This window comes from Cataglyphis hispanica, chromosome 10, assembly GCF_021464435.1.
Source record: "Cataglyphis hispanica isolate Lineage 1 chromosome 10, ULB_Chis1_1.0, whole genome shotgun sequence".
Taxonomy (NCBI): domain Eukaryota; kingdom Metazoa; phylum Arthropoda; class Insecta; order Hymenoptera; family Formicidae; genus Cataglyphis; species Cataglyphis hispanica.
Genome location: NC_065963.1, coordinates 2,099,209 through 2,119,921, shown reverse-complemented (window position 1 = coordinate 2,119,921; position 20,713 = coordinate 2,099,209). Strand labels below are relative to the sequence as shown.

The following is a 20,713-nucleotide window of genomic DNA, read 5'->3' as shown; positions in this document are numbered from 1 at the left end:
CGTTACCTGACGGTAGCTGCTCCGTGATACACGATTTCAACATTTTCGCAGAGCATTTTTCTATCCTCCGGAGATAATCCAAGTCCTAGCTGTGACACGTCTCCGCTGACGACCGTTATTACTTTTTCGATCGCTGGCAATCCCCTTTCTGCCTTGACTTTTTCGAAAAGCTATAATTGATATTTAAAATCATTTAATATTTATTGATCGTATATTTATTGATTGTATGAGAATATGTCGTGTTGTAACATCAAATAAAAAAAAAAAAACAAAAAAAAAGTATAATTGCGTGCGTTCGGTTTCGAAGAAACTATGACTAACTAATAGAGAATAAATATCGCTGTTATATTATGCTTACTCATCGATGCAAATAAGTTAATCTTTGACCTTATCTTCATTGGAATTAATTATGACAATATAATAAAATCGTTTCTTTTTTATTGAGTGATAACGTAGAATCTAAAACAGAGTTTGTATGAAAGAATATCGTTTCTCGATATTATTCATAATATATCAATTTAAATTTCTGTTGTACAATTTCTTTTTCTCAATGCGATTCTCGAAATTTCAAATAATAAAGAAATTAATATATATATATATATATATATATATATATATATATATATATATAGCTGTGTAACTGAGCGCACACGCACACTATCATGCGCGCGATTCACCGACCGTGCATCTAGCTAAAGATCGGCAATGATTAGTCAGACTTCACTCAATAATAACTCTTTTATTAAGCATTATAAAAAAAATGGTACAGGACTTTTTTCCTCAGTTTTGCCTGCTCTACTTGCACACGACGGGTGATGCAATTGACGCCGGACACCCTGTATATATAGTGTATATAACTGTATATTTGATATATTATATTAACTTAGATATTACTAGATATTTGTTAGTATTTTTTTAAATCTGATTAAAATCATCATTTTTAATAATTACAGCAAATAGATGTAATGTTTCTTATACTCTTTGAAAGCTATTGTACAATATTTCACAGATTGTGATTATTTCATATTTTTTATGTAAGATCGTTACAACGATCTTGTTATTAATTAAACATTATCAAGATGTGTTCTTGGAAAAATCAGGGTATTCTCAATTTCGAGAGCAGGGGAACTTTTTAAAAAATTATCTCTGATAATTTTACTCTCCTATTGCAAACAGTCGACAAGACAAGTGAATTATGCGTTTAAAATATATTATAAATATATATCTATCTCTTTATACATATATTCAATGTCTTAATAAAATATTGAACATGCAATACATATTTTTCATAATAATTTTAGTGACAAAATAAATGAAAAATATTATGCAAGTGAAAAAATGTTTATTTATTTTACGGAAGTTATTCAATTTTTTTCAGTACAATTCTAGCTTGTAGCTTGTTTCATGTTTTTCTTTTCTAAGAATGAAAAACTTTAGAAAATGCATGCAAAAAAATTGATAAATTAAGAAGTTAATAAGGTTCTAATGTGAAAATTACAACTTCGCGGGCCACTGAAGAATCATAGGGGTAAAAAATATTTATATTAGAAAATTGTATCAAAAATCATTGAACTATTTCCTCTATTTGGAATTTGGAGCAAAAATATCTGGAAAATCAAAGAATTTTTAAGAAACTTTTTTACACTATTTGAGTTGACATTTTGTCAAATAAAAAACGCGATATGAAATATAATGCTTTCGATTCAATTTCAATGACAAAAAACATGGTTTTTATCATACTATTTATATGATATGATGAAGCCAAAGCGATGAAAAGAGAATCGAAAGAATGGAATTCGTTGATAGAACTGAATCTCTCTCTGATGAAAGATAGCTATAAAAGAAAATCATAATTCTAATGAGGCCCATTTAGATACTTATGTGCACACGTTTATGTATGACGTAGCATGTTTACGGTGTTGCGTTAAAATTCGAAAGGCATGATATAACACGCGCGAAATGCGCAACATACTTTCACCAAACCGGTAAGAGTACGGTATGCACGAATATAATCACCATCTTCTCGCTATATTTTCGACGAGGCCTTGACTTGGTTTCTTTCGTCACGTAGAGCGATTTGGATCTCAATGTGATCGACGGCGACGATCCGGTTAGTGCGCTTTCACCGGCAAATTTGTCTGCCGGTGAAATATCCAAAACGCACGCGCGCACACGAGAGAAAAGAGGAGACCCTTCAAACACGTCGCATCTCATATTATCCATCCGTTGTAAAGCAACAATGATGTAACTTGTAACGCGTACAGTAGCAGAGTCGTAACAGTCACACACTTTCTCTTTTTAATGCTCTTATTGAGGCATCAAAGCGGATACTTTTTCCGTGATGGTAGTCTAATGGCTGCAATGTAGCCATCGAAGTTCGCGGATGCACCGAGTTTTCGCAAAAAAAAAAAAAATCTTTTCGGTGTACGATATACCCTACATACACACACGCGCGACGCTTCTCACATTTTGCCATGCAATTATTTAGTAGAAATTTTTTTATCGCGCGTTTCGCGTGTTTTAGAAAGTGCAAAGAGACAACATGACTATCTTGTCATCTAATTAAAGCTATCGGACTGACTAAAGCTTACCGGAGAATTCAGTATCTCGAGCAATCGTTGTTTAGGATCCTTGCCCTTCTTCAATCTGATAAACATGTAAATTTGCGCTATTTCGGGCAGGCATCGCAGAAATTTTTCGAGAATCACTTTTCCTAAAAATCCCGTGCCACCTGTCAATAGTATCTTGCGACCAACGAAAGTCTCGACTATCCTGTCCCGTATGTCGGCGCTGTCGGATTTGTCCGGCTCCATCGTGATTAAGAGAGTAATTTCCTAAAAAAGAAATGTAAATACTTTTTTCAGCAAAATTTGTTACGCAGAGGGATGTATCCACATCACATCATCCTTACGTTATAATACGTACGACTAGGTCGCTAGATGAAGCAGAAAATAACTATTCACGTTGAGAAAAACATTAATAAAGTACATATATCGCGCGATGCATAATTATACATACATTATAATAATAATGCGCGTTTGTTTTATTTAGCAGAACAATTAAGTGTCGCGCAGCAAAGGAACGCTCAAGTCAAAAGAGATGCATTTTAGTTATCGAAATTAGATCATTACATGCAGTTTTGCAACTTGGTTGTATTGAATATTTATAATTCGCTAGTAGAACAATGGTAACCTCTTCAAACGAAAAAGCGATCTTTTTGAGATTAGCATTGAATGATAATGTACGTACATCCTGTATATGAAAGCTTACTTAATGTTCACACAATTGGTGTCGCAATTATGTATCTCTTTCTCATTATGAAAAATAATCTACGCCACTTTTCACAATAAAATCAAATTTAGAAACATAAGAAAATTATTAATTCGTAGAAGAACATTTAATATCCTATGAGTTTATATTGCAAACAAAATTATATAAAGTTTTTAAATAATTTAATTTTCTTATATTTGCATATGAGAGAAAAAATTTACTTCAGGTACTCTATCGAATTATCTTATTTCGATATTTTGTGAACATCGTTAAAAAGAAGAAAAGCACAACTTTCTCTCTCTTTTAGTAGGGAACTAGATATTTCAAGTATTAAATATTTTTATTCATTGTTTATTGCTCTTTTCGCAGCAACACAATTAATACAAATTTGCGCTACATTCGTTAAAAATTAACGTAATAAATTTCTTGATCTACAGAAATTATTCCCTGCTGCATATAAATAAATAAATAAATAAATAAATAAATAAATAAATATATATATATATATATATATATATAAAATATATTTTTAATGAATAAAAGAGATATGTTAAATATTTTAATAATTTGTACAAAATAATAATTACCAAAATAATAAATTAATATCGTAATAAATTGAAACAATATGATAATCTGATCTAATATAAAGTATAAAATAATAATCTGGTTTCTTGAGAAACCATTATTTTTATTACAGAAATAAAACTTAAGTTTTCGCAAAATATCTGAGTTCAGATATATATATATATATATATATATATATATATATATATATATATATATATATAGTAAAAGATTTATACATATTATAAGAATTTATTAAAATAACATGTAATATTGTTACGTGGTAAATCAATTGATTAATGCTTAGCTGCTTTTAATATCAGATAAAGATAAAGAAAATTACACAAGATAAAAACTTCTGAAAACTTGAAAAACAGAAAGGCCAATTAATCTTTGACACATTTTAAGATGTAATCAAATGAATAAATTACAATACAAACGTTGCATCATGCATTCTAAAATTTGACTTACCGGTAAATTTGATTTAAATATTTCTATTTCTTTTCATCAATGAGAATTTCATGTGCTTAATTTTTTAAAAAAACTTATTGCGTCTTTGTATTTATTCGCACTTTTATGCATATAATACTTCAAGTATAAAAAAATTTGCAAGTATAAAAAAATAAGAAATTAAAGTAAAAACAATTGCACAAACGCACAAGATAAAAAATCCGAAAAGCATAAATAAAGGCTTTTTAAAAACCGGAAGGGCCAATTAATAAGCCTACCACGGTTGCATATATATATATATATATATATATATATATATATATATATATATATCGTGCACGTGCGCATTCATAATTATATTATACCCTATTAAAATCGGACTTAAAAAATAAAAATTTATTTTACAGGCTTTCGCTTTATAGTCATGTGAACACATTAACGATCGAAGAACACACATTCACACCCGCGAAATCGAGAGAAGCGAGGTTCTCTGAGATTTTTCTCAATTGTTCTTGTCGCAATCACACTTCTGCTACACTTACCGCGAGAAGGAAACGATCGGCGGACACGGATGTCGGACGAATGCGACGTGAGACTGGCCCCGTGGGTCTGTTCGGGCCAGTAATACTCGGTCTCGGACCCAGACTCGGTCGGATGGTGAACCAGTCGCGCGTCGTAGATTGAGAAAGTATGCATAATACGCCTCGATTCGACTTGATGTTTTCGCATTCTCCCGTAGCGAATCGCGCGCGCGCGTTTTACTTACGATCTAATCTTACATAACGTGACGTCACGATCGTTTATGATTCTCATGTTTTTCTTGCAATTAGCGTTACCAAGCGGGGCAAATTGATTATTGTTTACGCAAAATGGGTAATAATAATTTTAGAATATTTATGTATATGTAGCTTTTTTTGCAGAACAATATATATGTAACTGTTTTTATCAGCTACACCTACGTCATTCTTTAGACGAGTTCGCTTGATTTTATTTTTATTTTTTTATTAAACTTCCTGTATATTTTATTTTGTATCATCTTCATGACATGATAAATATCAAATAAGAAATAAATCGCTGTATTTTTATTATTTTGCAAAAAAAAACAGAAATCTTTGGTTAACATATAAATTAATTATTGTGGGCATTTCCTGAAATTAATTTTCTGGAAATCCCCACAATCATTAATTTATATGTTCATTTTAAGCGATTTTGTATGCCATAAAGGACTATTGTAAGAATCACAAAATTGTGTCGTTAAAAAATATTAAAAAGTAACAATATATTATAATTCAATACTTTATACATTGTATACTTATAATTTAATAATAATAATTATATTATAATTTAACATTGTGATATTATATACTTAAGATACTATAACGAGATGAAACCAGTGAAATTTGTTTGCATGATTTTGTAAAGCATCGAGAAACAAAGTTGTGAATGAAAAGCTTTTATTAAGAAATAGCTTTTATAAGAAATTGTATTAAAATAAAATCTCTCTCTCTTTTCTCTCTCTCTCTCTCTCTCTCTCTCTCTCTCTCTTCCTCTGTTTTTTCTTTTCTCTTTTTCTCTTTGTTTATATGTAGGTGAGACGTTATCGAATCATTTTAAAAATGCACGTTGGACTTTTTTGTTTGCATCTTTTTTTTATATTTTCTTCTCTTCATGAATAACTTTTAGGTTTTTAGATCTAAAAAGGTACACAGCATACATGAACTATGACAAAAGTTCATTTACGAGCAGTCTCGCAAGAGTAATAAATGCTTTATGTTGTGACGCGTACCGTTTTCCTTTAAGCAAATATGCATGAAAAGTGTGCCTGCCATATTTGTTCTTGATTTATATGATAAATTTATCTCTCAAGAGATTATTAAAAAAAATAATTATAGAGGAAAGATACACACACATTTGCATAACTGACATACATGTTTATTTGTCAACAATTAAACACTGCGTTTTATAAAAAAAAATTTTGTCCGCTTATAGTTATAATAGTTTATAGTTATAGTTTATGCACTTATATAATTTAAATAGGCATGTTTTTAAAGTTTGATGTTGTTATTGATTTATTTTTAAAATTTACAAGTTTCCATCTTCCTAAATCATATAATCTGCAATAAATGATGAGAGTATCATTGTTGTTATTATTGCGCAATATTTTCTGCGATTGTAAATTTTTAAATATATTTCATTTTTGTGTTTTTATCTTTAAGTTTTTTCACAATGCTATTAAGGAAATCGCGAGAGTAAGATGTTTGGTAAATCAATATATCTTGTGATTTCTATACTGACATAACTTAACATTTTTTTCTTTGAAGTGTCAATTCAATGAGAATGAGTAAATACTATTAGTTGACTTGGTTTATATTTGTTCTGCATGCTTTGCACATAACAATATCATTAAAAATTCTAATCTAAAAAGATAAAAAATGTTTTTAAAAATGTGTCTATTTCTATATATAAATAATATAAAGAAAAATATTACATTTTTATATTATATTTTACTCAATCATATTATTATAATTGTACAATAATTGAATATATTTATAATTGTACAATAATTGAATAACTGAATATATTTGATATAAGTTATTGTAGAGAGACTATTTTCCTATATTCTTACATTTTTGTTTTTAGTGAATATCTCACTTTCAAGAATCTCAAATCTTAATTTTCGTTCGCCTTTAAAAAAAACCATTTACTCAACAAAGTTTTAAATAATTTAAATAATTTAATTTTATTATCAAAGATGCGATACAATCTGATGTGAAACAATTTATAATAATAAATATGAATACAAATCTTTATGTTTATTTTTTAATTAAAGATTAGAGCTTGAAAGTAAAATATGTCCCAGTTTTAACGTTGGTTTCGTTTATTTTATTAACATAATTATATTATAATTTTATTATTAAATTATATTATTATATTTTAATTAAATAATTGGTTAAAATGAAATAATTTTATTAATTTTTAATAACTATAAGTATTTAGATATTTATTTGAATAAAAAAAATAAATAATGACATTTGATATCATTTAATGATTGAAGCTGCCAATCATTATCATTCAACCTATATCAATTCGTCAAGTCATAAATAAGTTACGTTACAAAAAAATTATACAATCATATTATTTTAAATCTTAATAATAGAATTATTAATTTTATTAATTTATTAAAATATACGATTTAAAGGATTGACTAAAACAAATGTATCAGTTGTAATTATCAATGACACATATTTTTATTTAGAAAGAAATAATATTATTAATATACTTTTATATTAATGTTCTAATTAATCTTTATGCATTATTAAAAATACGTAATTAAAATATATTTTAGTTCATATTTGAGAGTGATTACGATAACTACGGCCCCCTATTTGAAAGGTCTGAAGGCACTTTTGATGAAGAACACGGAAAAATAGTAAAAAAATTTTTGACCAATAGTTTCCGAGATATGCGATTTTAAAGTTTCACAGTTTTTGCATTTTTACAATGCATTTTCTGTTATAAAATAAGGAAAAATAAAGTTTGTTTATGTTGTATTTGTATGAAATAAACATGGAAAAAGTATTTGTTCACATTTCCAGTGATAAAACTTCTTGGGTTTTTCACGCAAAACAAGTTGAACGCAAACTTATGTGTCTAATTTTTGATACTGGAGCCCCTCCATAGGAGAAGCGGAACATACTGCCTCCACGCATATACTTTTAATGCGATATAAGGTTTCACATGGGTTAACAACATTCCATGCAAAGCGACGTTCAACACAAGCCTGTCCAATTTTTTGATAGAGGAGCCCCCATAGGGCTGAACATACTGCCTCCACGCATTTTTAATGCGAAATGAAATTCCACATCGATTTCACAACTTTCCACTTTATATAAAAATTATATAAATAATACTTATCGATACAAAGATTTGAGTTGGACGATTTGTGTCGAAAGTGAAAAAGCCCAAGGAGTTTCGTCATTGGAAATGTAAACAGACACTTTTTTCACATCTGTTTTACACAAATGCAACGTAAACAAACTTTATTTTTCCTTATTTTATAAAAGAAAAAGCATTAAAACTGTGAAAATTTAAAATCGCGTATCTTAGAAACTATTGGTCAAAATTTTTTTACCATTTTTCCTGTGTTTTCGTCAAAAATGTCTTCAAAAATGATTCTTCAAACAGGGGGCGTAGTTATCGTAATCGTGCCCATATTTGACATAAAATACAATTCTCTTTTAATGATTCTCTCATTTTTTAATATAACGTTATAAAAATATAGAAACTTGAAGTATATTGCAATTATTTGTAGACTTGAATGTATAAACATCAATAAAAATATATTATATATCTATTAAAAATTTTATATTTTTATTTATATATTAATTTATATGGTAAATCTAAACTAATTAAAAACTAAGTAAAAAAAGAATGTATATACTTTTTTATAATAATCTGTGTATACACACACACACACACGCATGTACACACACACGCACGCACGCACGCACACAATTTTTCAGAAATCATCTTTTGATTCTGGCGGGAGCGTGAGCGTAGTATGAGCGTGAATGTTGTGTGAGCGTGAGTATGTGTGTGTGTGTATGTGGGTGAGTGGGTGTGTGTGCGTGTGTGTGGGTGTGTACAGAGATGATTTTTATTGAGTAAGAGCATTTATTTATTAATAATCGTTGTCAAATTTAAAAATCACCTCTTATGGTTAATAAGAATTTATATTTTTAATGTGAGTCATTTCATAAATGACAATATAAATAAATGGTTGGTTTCACATGTTAAATGTTATTGATAAAATGAATAGACTGATTAAAGCAGAAAATATTATCATAGATGAAAAAATAAATAAATTGAATAAAATTGAAAATGTAATAATGAATAAAAATAATGGACATGAGATTAAAAGTGATATCATTAATGAAATAATTGGACAGAGCGAAATAGATAGAGAAATCGAAGAATTTAAAAATGATAAATACTAAAAAATAATTAATTAGTTAATTTTGAAAAAAAACTTTATTTAAATTTTACTAAACTCTTAAGGGGATCGTGGCAATATCTGTTTTATCGACCAAACGCATTTATTTTTTAATTATACTAGTTTCCGTAATGGCTATACAGAATTACAAATGCTTTTACACGATTAAAGTACATATATCAATGTTCTATGGGACATTCAATTTTATGCTGAAATCAAAAAAAGTTTAAAAATTACAGTCTTGTTTATCTACTTCTATCCCAATATGGCGTCTGTAATTGTCTACTCGTAACAATATTAGATTGTTATAAATTTTCTGCAAGTTATATGTACAAAATAAACCAATCCCATAGATTAGACTGTTCGAAATAACAATATGTAATTGTTAAAATTAAAGTTAAAAGAGTAATATAAAAGAATAGTGTCTATGAAATTTTGTGTTTATGAGAATGTGCAATATTTGTACGAAAGAGTAAAACAGAGCAATAAATTAATTGTCGCGTACCATGATAGATATGATGTTTTGTTTCTATTTTTATTCGAATTTCAGCGTTTGCATGTGTCCTTTTTGACTACGGCGTTTTGTACTGTATTTCGCGAATTATTCTTTCGAACGTCGCTTTCTTCTATGATTTTTATGTGTAGCCTTTCTGGGTTTGATAATTCATCTCGCGGGTCTATAACACACCTAAAATTGTCGAAATTTGATAGTAGGCATATATGATAGGCAGCATGATCTGGATTTATTTTGACTTCTATTTTACTTAAATTGTCAACTGTGTCAAAAAATTTATTTACATGCTTGCTCTCTGCCGTTTTTGATACGCTGTAAAGTAAATTGCTTGAGGAGCGTCACTTTCTTGATTTCCGGTCCCTTTTAGATTGATATATGTTTTCCAATTTTAGTTATATTTCGCGAGACATTATATTCTTTCACTTAATTCCGAAGGGCTAATAAATAAAATAATATCTGATTTTGCTTTGTTATCGTTTTTACTGTTATCGTTTTTACTCACGTTTGCACTGCGTTCTTGTTCGCTATAGTCTTTAACTATCGGCTTCTTATGTTTGCCGTTGGCATACATCCATTCATTTTTTATCAATAATGCCTTCATTTGCATTACCCAAGTATCATAGTTTTCTTTATTTAGAATCTCGATTATTGTTCAATTCAACGCATTCATTTTTAATCCGCAATTATGTTGCAATTGCCAATGTGAAGCAAAGTCAGTGAGGTGTCTAATAATGTAAATATAATTACCTCTCTTAATTTCTATCTATAATTATCCTAAATAAGCTAATAAATCAATTAATATTTTTATGACTCTATTCTGTATAAAGTAATATTTAAAAATAATTAATTTTGTAAATTAATTATTTTGATATCAATTCTTTTCTATTTGTTCTTCAAATTGTCAATAGTTTTCAAAAGATTTTCATCATTATTAAGCATTCATGATTAAGCTATTTATTAGCTATTGATCCATAAGATGAAATAAGTTAATGAGTGTGTTATGTAAACTTTTATCCATAAATAATTTATAAATTATTTATCGCGTTGTTCTTCATGCGTCACTTGATGTTTTTTCAGATCTTTACTTTTTTTTCTTGTTTTAGATACGATTAATTTTATTAGTCGTATGCAACGATTACGAAGTATTTTGTATGGCATTTACAATCATACGTTACAATCATTACCTCTTTTATTATAAGAGAACGATAGAAAAAGTAAGAATATGAATCACACAACGTTTATATAAGGCTAAAATCATTATATATATATATATATATAATGATTTATATATATATATATATATATATATATATATATATATAATATGTATATATATATATATATACATATATATATATATATAATATACAATATACATATATAATATACAAATAAATATATATATATATATAAATATATAAAAAATGAATCAAATGGTGTACAGAAAATAATTGTTTTTAAAAAAAGTATACAATTATTCGCAATATATTTTTTTATAACAATTATTTATTTTTTCTTTATATCATTTGATTAATCTTATTATTCTGTACATAAAAGTATTACGATACAATTATCGAACACTAAATAATTTTCGAGATATTTTATATTTTATACTAAAATATGTCAAATTAAGATACAAAATAACTCAAAAAGTTCTTAATGAAAAAATACTTTATTATAGTGTTTTTAAAAGCTCTCGAGATAAGCTATAGCAAGCTATAGCAAGATTATGCAATAAAAAATGGAGGATTTATTTAAAAATTTTAAGTTGACCCTGACCTGACTTTGGCAATGCCACCTATGGCCAAATTAATACTGTCATTAAATGCGTCTTTTTAAGCCTTACAACTTTTGTCTGAAATATTTTTTTCTAAAATGTAACGATTACAATATTTGAGTGTATCCAGACTTTTGACACACCCTGTATATATATATATATATATATATATATATATATATATATATATATATACAGAGTGTCCGATAATTCATGGATCACTCTTTAAGGGAAGGTAGAGGGTGTAATTCTGAATAGAAAAGTCCTGTACCGTTTTGTGATTTTCTCAATATTTAAGAAAATATTAATTTTAAAAGCAATAGGAAGAGCGGTTTGCGAGCGTATATATATATATATATGTATATATGTATATATGTACACACACACACACACACACACACACACACACACACACACACACACACACACACACACACACACACACACACACACACACACACACACACACACACACATACACACACACACACACACACATACATCCACGCACACACCCATATCCACGCACGCACGCACGCACGCACGCACGCACCATATATTATTGCGAGTATAAGTATACTATATATAGTATAGTTATACTCACAATAATATGAATCGCAAGATTAAAAGATTAAAATGATGAAAATTTGTGATATAACAATTGTTTAATTAATAATTAATTTATATTTGCATTTAATAAAAATTTCAAGCATCTTAAAAAATGTATTCGACTCTAAACACATTGTTAGAGAAATAATTATTATCCGTAAAAATCGATAGGTAACGAAACAATAATTTATTATTTTTATCCCTGTTGCTTTGGTTTTATTTGCAATAATGATAATCGCTTTTCAATAAAAATTTATTGTCGCGATATAATTTTATAGTTTATCGTTTAAAATTAATTAATTGTTTATTGTAATAATCATAACAAATTTTGTTTCAATATTTGCCGCGTTTAGGAAAAAAATTCAGCAATAAACTATTAGTTTCTTCTTTATTGCTCGAGTTAGTAAGTATCGCCATGTGAAGGATAACAAGATTGTCAAGTCGAATAATTGTGAACAATTGTCAAATAATATTGTTAATTCGTTGCCGAAATATTTTATATATTATATGGCATATATATATATATATATATATATATGAATGTAACTCCAAAGTTCGGATAAAAGAGGAGAGTTGGGCGTAAAGTCAACTACCCTACTCTGTAAAAAAACCCACAAATTTAAACCTGCAGAAGCCAGGCCGGATCTAATAGATTGGATAAATAAAAAAAAGAATTGATTATTGGAACATGGAATATGAGAAACCTGCATAGAACGGGAGCTTTAAAGGAGTTGGGAAATAGACAGATATCATATAGATGTATTAGCAATACAGGAAACTGGATGGCTAGATACGAGCATCACAGAAACGAAGATACATACGATATTGCGCAGCTGTAGCGAAAGTGGCAAACGAGAGCTGAGAGTGGCCTTCATAGTTAATAACCGGAATAAAGAGAATATATTAGACTTGACACCAATAAATGGAAGAATCTGTATCCTAAGGCTTAAAACTAAATTCTTCAACCTATCATTTATAAACGCGCATGCGGAAACGGAAGACAAAGAGGAGACCACTAAGAAGGAATTCTACCAAAAATTGGAACGAGCGTACGACAGTACGTCCACTGTATTAACAATGTAAGGCTGGTCCTGGGAGATCTTAACGCCAAGAACGGCAAAGAGCCAATCTACAAGCAAGTGGCAGGAAATCAGAATCTACATGAAACTAACAATAATAATGGACAGCGTGTCGTAGACTTTGCAAGCTCGAGAGATATGATGGTTAGCTCAACATCATTTACAAGACTATATATATATATATATATATATATATATATATATATATATATATATATATAAATGGACATTTAGGATTACCAGATGGCGTCACGCAAAACCAAATTGATCACATATTAGTTAACAAAAGACATGCAATCAATGTTATGAATGTTAGGACCTACAGAGGAGCGAACTGTGATTCGAATCTTTCTAGTCTGCATGAGGTATAGAAGTCGTATATCAGTAAGAGAAGCGAGAAAAACATGGACCAAAGAAGCTATAAATTGAAAAACTGAAAGAACCCGAGATAAAACAATACCAACGGAAACTGGCAGGAAAGCTGAGGGAGCGAGCTGAGAGTGGCCTGGACGGAAGTACAATAGATTAGGATTGGAAAGGAATTAGGGATGCAATGTTGAGCAGTGGAGAAAGAGTACTGAAACATAAGGAGAAGAAAAAGAGAGACAAATGTTCGATCAGGAGTGCGAAGAACTGATAAACGGAAGAAATACAAAACGAAGAATATATCTTGAAAGATCCACGAGGCCCAAATGCGCAAAATACGAGACGGCAAGAAGGGAAGAAACCAGAACAGTGAAGAAAAAAAGAGGACCTACCTAAATGTGGTAATGATGGCAGCGGAACAAAACTTCAAAGCAAACAACAGCAAAAAAGCGTATAGAGAAGTAAACTTCTTCAGGAAAGGATACATCTCCCGAATAACATTGTGTAGAAAAAATGATGGGTCGTTACTATCGGACAGAAACGAGATACTCGATAGATGAAAGTATTTGATACAATATTTTAAACAGTTGCTTAACCCAAAGAACTACGAGCATAACATGACAATAAGTGAGGAAACACAATTGGAAGTAAGAGACTGAGAAGGGATGCAGAGACAATACCATCACTTGATAAAGAAGAAATCAAGAAAACCATACGGAAAATTAAAAACAATAAGGCAAGTATTTTAATTAAAAATTTTTTATATTTAAATATGTTTCACTATTTTAAAAGACATTGCAATTATGTGTAGTATCTTTTTAATATGTTAGAAGTAATAAATTTTGTAGCATAAATTTTTTTAATTGGCGTGCAATTTTTCAATATCATTATTTTTGGTAGAAAATTAAAGCAACTATTTTATACAACAGTTTTTTGGTTTGGATAACATTACTACATAAGAACTTTTCACATCTGACACATGTCTTAGCGTCTTTTTACCTGTTTTTAAAAAATGTTTTTTATAGTTATATCATTCTTTTTTTATACTATATGTATATTATTTTAATAACATGTAAAATAATTGAGTTTTTGATAGGTTTGTTCAATAGCGTGAGTTTGTACTATAAAAAATGTTTTAACAAAAAAAGGGTTTCTATTTTGACTCTACATGTTTTATAAACAATATAAATTTATTAACTTAATGTAATAATATTATATTATATGCTTTCTTTAATCTCTTTTTTTAATAGTATGGTTAATATGTTTTTAAATAATATGTTTTAAATAATACGTTTTTTTTCTTATAATTTCTGTTTATATAGTCAGATAAAATGCATCTATTATAGTTACAAATAATGAAAAACAATTTTGTTTTTTTGTTTAAAAAATACAAAGTATCTACTCGTGCATTCTTTTTTTTAGATCAAATTTTTAGCTTCTTTTTTTATATAAAATATTATATTCAAATAAAATAATTTATACATTTATTGGGTAAAGTTCTGACCAAAGTATATGCATGGATAGGAAGCACGCACACGCACATACGCACACGCGCCACACACGCACGCACGCACGCGCGCACGCACTCTCACGGTGACAGGGGTGCAAGGAGGGCCTTCGGCTCCTCTTCCACACCTATCTCGCCTATAGAGTGGACTTTGCTTTACAATGAAGCATGTACTTTGTAAAGTGTAAAGCAAGGTCCACTATACCTACCGGGAGGGTGGGGGAGGCCCTCTTCTTGCATCCCCTCCCCCCCCGTGTGTGTGTGTGTGTATGTGTGCGCGCGCGCTTCTTAACCATGCATGTACTTTTATATATTTCAAACTTTTTTTGTTAATAACTTTTTAATAAGCAACAAGCGATAATGAAATTAGAAAAAAAAGTTACTCAGAATTATGTCTTTGATAACATATATCAAGGATATATCATTGAAATCGGTGAGATCGCGCGCTAATATGCATATTTACCTAGGATTTTTGGATTAATAGCTGTTATTGTCTTTATACTCCATTTTCTCGAAAATTATTATTCGTATGGTGAAAACGTATAAAACCTAAAATGTTTATCTCTGTGAGATCTAAAACTTTTGTCTAAAACACTTATCATGTTTTTCCGTTTTTACTAAGATGAGCGTAAAAAACTATAATTTTTATGGGTTTTTACGGTTTTCATCATGAAAATCAAATAGTCGCCAATTTTCACTATAATATTCGTAATCAGCGCAGAATACGTAAGAATACTGAGTTACAAAAAAATCTGGGTTGAGTACTTTTCGGAACTTACACTCCATTTATTTTTGCGCATAAAATCTGTATACATTTTTATTACATTGAATAAATTAATTAATATGATTGCAGATGACAATAACATAAATTTTTAATGCATTTTTATTATGTATGAATTTAAAAGAATTTAAAATTTGATATTAGGCTATTGTTTATGTGTTTTTAAAAGGAACTAATTCTTTAATAGAATTTTATTGATTCATACGATCATTCGACACTAAAAAAAGTTTAAGCAATTTTTTCGTTCTGAGATAAAAATATAGACATTCTAACGAACGAAATGCGAGGTCAAAAAAATTTTTATGACTTATAGTGACCGAGATATCGTTCACGCAAGGTGTCGGTTTTTAAGAAAAAAAAACGCCATAACCAAACACTTCGGCTATTTTATTTTTATTTATTTTATTTTATTTTATTTTATTTTATTTCGTTTTATTTTTTTTATTTTTTTTTAAGAAGACTTTTTTTAAGAAATTAATTTAAAAAAATTTTTAATTTCAATCTTCATTTAATTTCTAAAATATATTTTTTTATGTAAAATACATGTTTTTATAGATGATTGTAAAAAACAGTTTAAATAACATTAAATAAAAATAAAAGCAAAACATTGAAAAATCTATTAAAAATATTCAACTTGTGTGAACAATATCTCAGTCACTGTTGATAAACATTTTTTTGACCCCGCATTTTGTTTGTTAGGATGTCTATCTTTTTTTACCTCTAAACGAAAAAATTGCTTAAACTTATAAAGAAAAGTTATACGCAAAAATATGAAAAAAATTTTTTTTTCCAAATTTTTGCTATTTTTCCATTCCGTCTTTTATTTTGTTTTTTACATTTCCGATATCGCAAATACTTTTTTTATACCGCTATTTGATGGCAAATTTTCTTTTCTACAAAAAAGATCTCTTGTATTTTTTCGGTATTTTGCGTCATTTTCGAGATATTTCAAAAACAATGAAAAGTGACATTTTTTGTTAATAAATTTGTTAATAGACCTCCGAAGGTTGACATTTTATTTAATAGCATTTTTGGTTATAACTTATTTTAATGTCAAATGATCGTATTAATCAATAAAATTCTGTTAAAGGATTAATTTCGAATTATTAGCATCGTTTTTAACCTCCAGGCAATAGCCTATATGGATTTGTAATTATTTTGTTTTTGTAACTAACATTTAGTGCAAAATTGATATTTTTAAAGGTATCATATCGATTATTTCATATACACTAATTTTAATTTATATAATATTAATAGGTTGAACAAATACGCGTATACATAATTGTTTTAAATGAAATGGAATTTTTGTTAGAAATATTTAGGTAATTATAATGTCATCCATAAATTATCTGCAAGAGATTGCAGATACATTATAAAATAATATTGTAATCATATATTAGTTCTTTTATTCGACGTGAAAGGAAAAGTATAGTTATATAAATATATAGTTATATAAATTCGATGTTAAAAAGAATGTATAAATTATTCAATAGGTAGTTTGATTTGTGTCTGATATTGGATTGAAGAGAGAGAGAGAGAGAGAGAGAGAGAGAGAGAGAGAGAGAGCTATAAATTTGATGTAAAAAAATATATAAATAGATATATTTTGTATATCAAACAATAAAGCAAAGCGGGAATGTTTTTCATTATTTGTAAGTATAAAAATATATTTATCTAACTGCATGAAAAGATAGAGAATAATGTAATCAAAAAGACATACTTTTCAACATACAGAAGTGAAAAAGAAAAATGTATTATAAAAAAAAATTAATAAATATTATAAAGATTTATAATAATTATTACATATTTTTTATTTCTATACAACGTAACAATTTTTCTAGTTTTTTATTTTTTATCAACGCGGAATATGGAATAGTTTGAAAAAGTAAAGAATAAAATGAATGAAGAAGAAAAAAAAATCAAGAGATAGCAAGAAAAAGAGAAAAAGCAGGAAAGAATGAAAAGAAGAAAAAGAAGAACGGCTAATGTAAAGCGTCGTTAGCGTATTCTTGTGTCGGGTAGTGGAAGCGTATAAGATATATAGATATACTTGTATTATAACGAGCGGTTAACGACGACGGTACTTACATAGAAATTTGTACATTGAAACTTTGCATGATAATATCTTCATTTATAGTACGTAGAAAAATAATAACGACATATTCATTACATAATTGAGACCCAAGCTATCGATCAAGCCTAATAAGAATTCAATCGGTTTAGTCATTATTCAGATCTGAATACTGAATCTGAAATACTCTCAAATGTTCGATTAGCGTATAGATACTCAAAGTGACTCGCTGCGCACATGGCTTGGCGCGAGACACTAACGTGTCTCTTGATTCGTCGTATATGCCGATACTGGTCTACCGCTTTCCAGTGCGCTCATTAGCTTACATATTTTAATTAATAACGTAATAACTATTGCAAATTTTGCAAAATGATACAGGACTTTTCGACTCAGTTTAGCCCAATCTATCTTCACGGGATTGTCCCGTTTGCGCACATTATAGATCGGACACGACAATATTTCCCGATAGGACACAGACCCGATTGGACACAGACTCTATCGGACATAGATCGATGATTGATCTCAAATCTATGTGTCTAGTTTTCTGATAGTGGAGTCGCTCTACAGATAGGGGCGGAACACACTGCCTCCACACAACACTTTAATGCGAAATGAGATTTTAACATAGGTTTTACAATTTTCCACGCGAAGTGAGATTTTACATGGGTTTACAATTTTCCATGCAAAGCGGCATTCAAGGCAAATCTATGTGTCTAATTTTAATGGTAGTGTAGCCTCCCCCCCCCCATAGGGGTGGGGCGGAACATATTGCCTCTGCGCATATACTTTTCAATGCGAAATGAGGTTCTACATGGGTTTATAACTTTTCACGCATATAACTTAATGTTCAACTTAAATCTAATGTAAAGCGTCGTTAGCGCACTCTTGTGTCGGATAGTGGAACCGTATAAGATATATAAATATACATGTATTATAACGAGCGGTTAACGATGACGGTACTTACATAGAAATTTGTACATTGAGACTTTGCATGATAATATCTCCATTTATAATACGTAGAAAAATAATAACGACATATTTATTACATAATTGAGACCTAAGCTATTGATCAAGCCTAATAAGAATTTAGTTGGTTTAGTCATTATTCAGATCTGATAATTTGATCAACTCAATGTTCAACTTAAATCTATGTATTGATAAGTGCTGCCTTATATGAACTTTTTTTATTTCCCAAAGTTGCGTTCAACAACAACAATTTATTTCTCACATGGAAAACAACTGGACTTATGTCCGATCGAGCCTGTGTCCGATTGGAACTGTGTCCGATCGGGAAATATTGTCGTATCCGATCTGTAATCGGGACTCACTCTACTTTCACACTTTGAGTGTGTCAAAAGTTTCCGAACACCCTGTATATATGTTTGCTAACGCGTCAAGGCGTTATTAAGCTGATCACACATACTTTCCATAATCGTTATCGTAACTGTAACGTAAGAATTTGACCAATCGCATTACTTAATTCGGCTGTCCATAACAATGCGACAATTAAGTAATGCGATTGGTCGAATCCTTACGTTACGGTTACGATTACGGTTACGGAAAGTGTGTGTGATCGGCTTTATGCATCTTATGTGCAAGCAGTAAGCAGTAACATAATGAAGTGCCGCTAACACACTTATGTCGAATTCTCCAACTGTACACCTTTCGCGCATGCGCTTTGGGGACTTGCGTGTTGATGTGGACGTTAAGAGAAAAATTTCGTATTGAAACTTTACATCATGATATACCCGTTTACAAAGTATGTAGAGAAAAATAAAGACATTTTCTTTATATAATTCAAATTTAGGTTTTTGATTAAGTTTAGTAAGAACTTGATCCCATCAGCGATTATATTGAAAAACTAAAATCGCAATTACTTTTATTACTCCTAAAGGGCCGATTCTCGTAAATACACGTCGTAAAGGTACGTCGTCGTGCTTATAACTCGGTACTTAGCGCGAGATACTATCGTGTCTCTTGATTGTCATTGTCTCTTGATTGCAAAATCTATCAGATTCGTGCTTGATAAATAAAATTATTCGCATAGTAATCGATTTCTATAATAACTGCTTACCGTGAAGTACTCGACTGGATTGCGATTTCCTCTATTTCTCGAAGGCGAATCAATATCATGTATTCTCTTTACATAAAACGAATAAAATTATTCGCTACTAATTCTTTTAACAATTAAACTGACAAAATATGCGATGCAGTTATTTGTAAAATATAAAGGTATAATGTACAATAAGGGAATTGTGAAAAAGGACTATAATTACTAACTAATAATTTAATTTTATTTCACTTTTTTAAAATAAATTATTATCACATCATTGCGAGATTTTTTAAAGAAAACCGAAAAAACTTTAGTCTTCTCATTTATCAGCTGTAAATGTAATTATAAATAACATCAATTACAATTTGTTTTTAACTTGATCAAATAATTTCACTTTTTTAACTTTTTCAACGTTACTGTGAAGAGAAAAAAGAAAAAATTGTAAAGCATTGCGAGAAAGAAAACTATAATTAAAAGAGGATTGTCTCGAATCCAGTTCTGTATTTTATGTAATTTACATTAGCTAAAAAAGAGAGGAGTAGGTTTTCGATATTTTATTATTATTATTACTATACATATAATACGAGGAAGTAAGAAAATATAAAATATCTAGTACAAAAATTATATATTTAAGGCATATAAAATATGTTTCATGAATCGAAAAAATCAATATTTTATG

General features: G+C 29.0%; 1 protein-coding gene across 4 annotated transcripts in view; it reads right to left on the bottom strand.

Annotated features, from left to right (window-relative positions):
• LOC126852253 (putative fatty acyl-CoA reductase CG5065) overlaps nucleotides 1–20,713 on the bottom strand; it is a 186,942-nt gene that overhangs the window by 3,627 nt on the left and 162,602 nt on the right. Inside the window, exons 1-4 of one of the 4 annotated variants that reach the window (XM_050596854.1) lie at nucleotides 4,690–4,725; nucleotides 2,926–2,955; nucleotides 2,592–2,834; nucleotides 7–170 (exon numbers count right to left, since the gene is read on the bottom strand). In XM_050596854.1, coding sequence (XP_050452811.1) covers nucleotides 7–170; nucleotides 2,592–2,834; nucleotides 2,926–2,955; nucleotides 4,690–4,710 — 458 coding nt within the window. In that variant the 5' untranslated portion in view covers nucleotides 4,711–4,725. Of the gene's footprint in view, nucleotides 1–6; nucleotides 171–2,591; nucleotides 2,835–2,911; nucleotides 2,956–4,689; nucleotides 4,726–4,826; nucleotides 4,991–20,713 lie in introns of those variants that run through there. The other 3 variants (XM_050596855.1, XM_050596856.1, XM_050596857.1) reach the window with 3 other exon arrangements.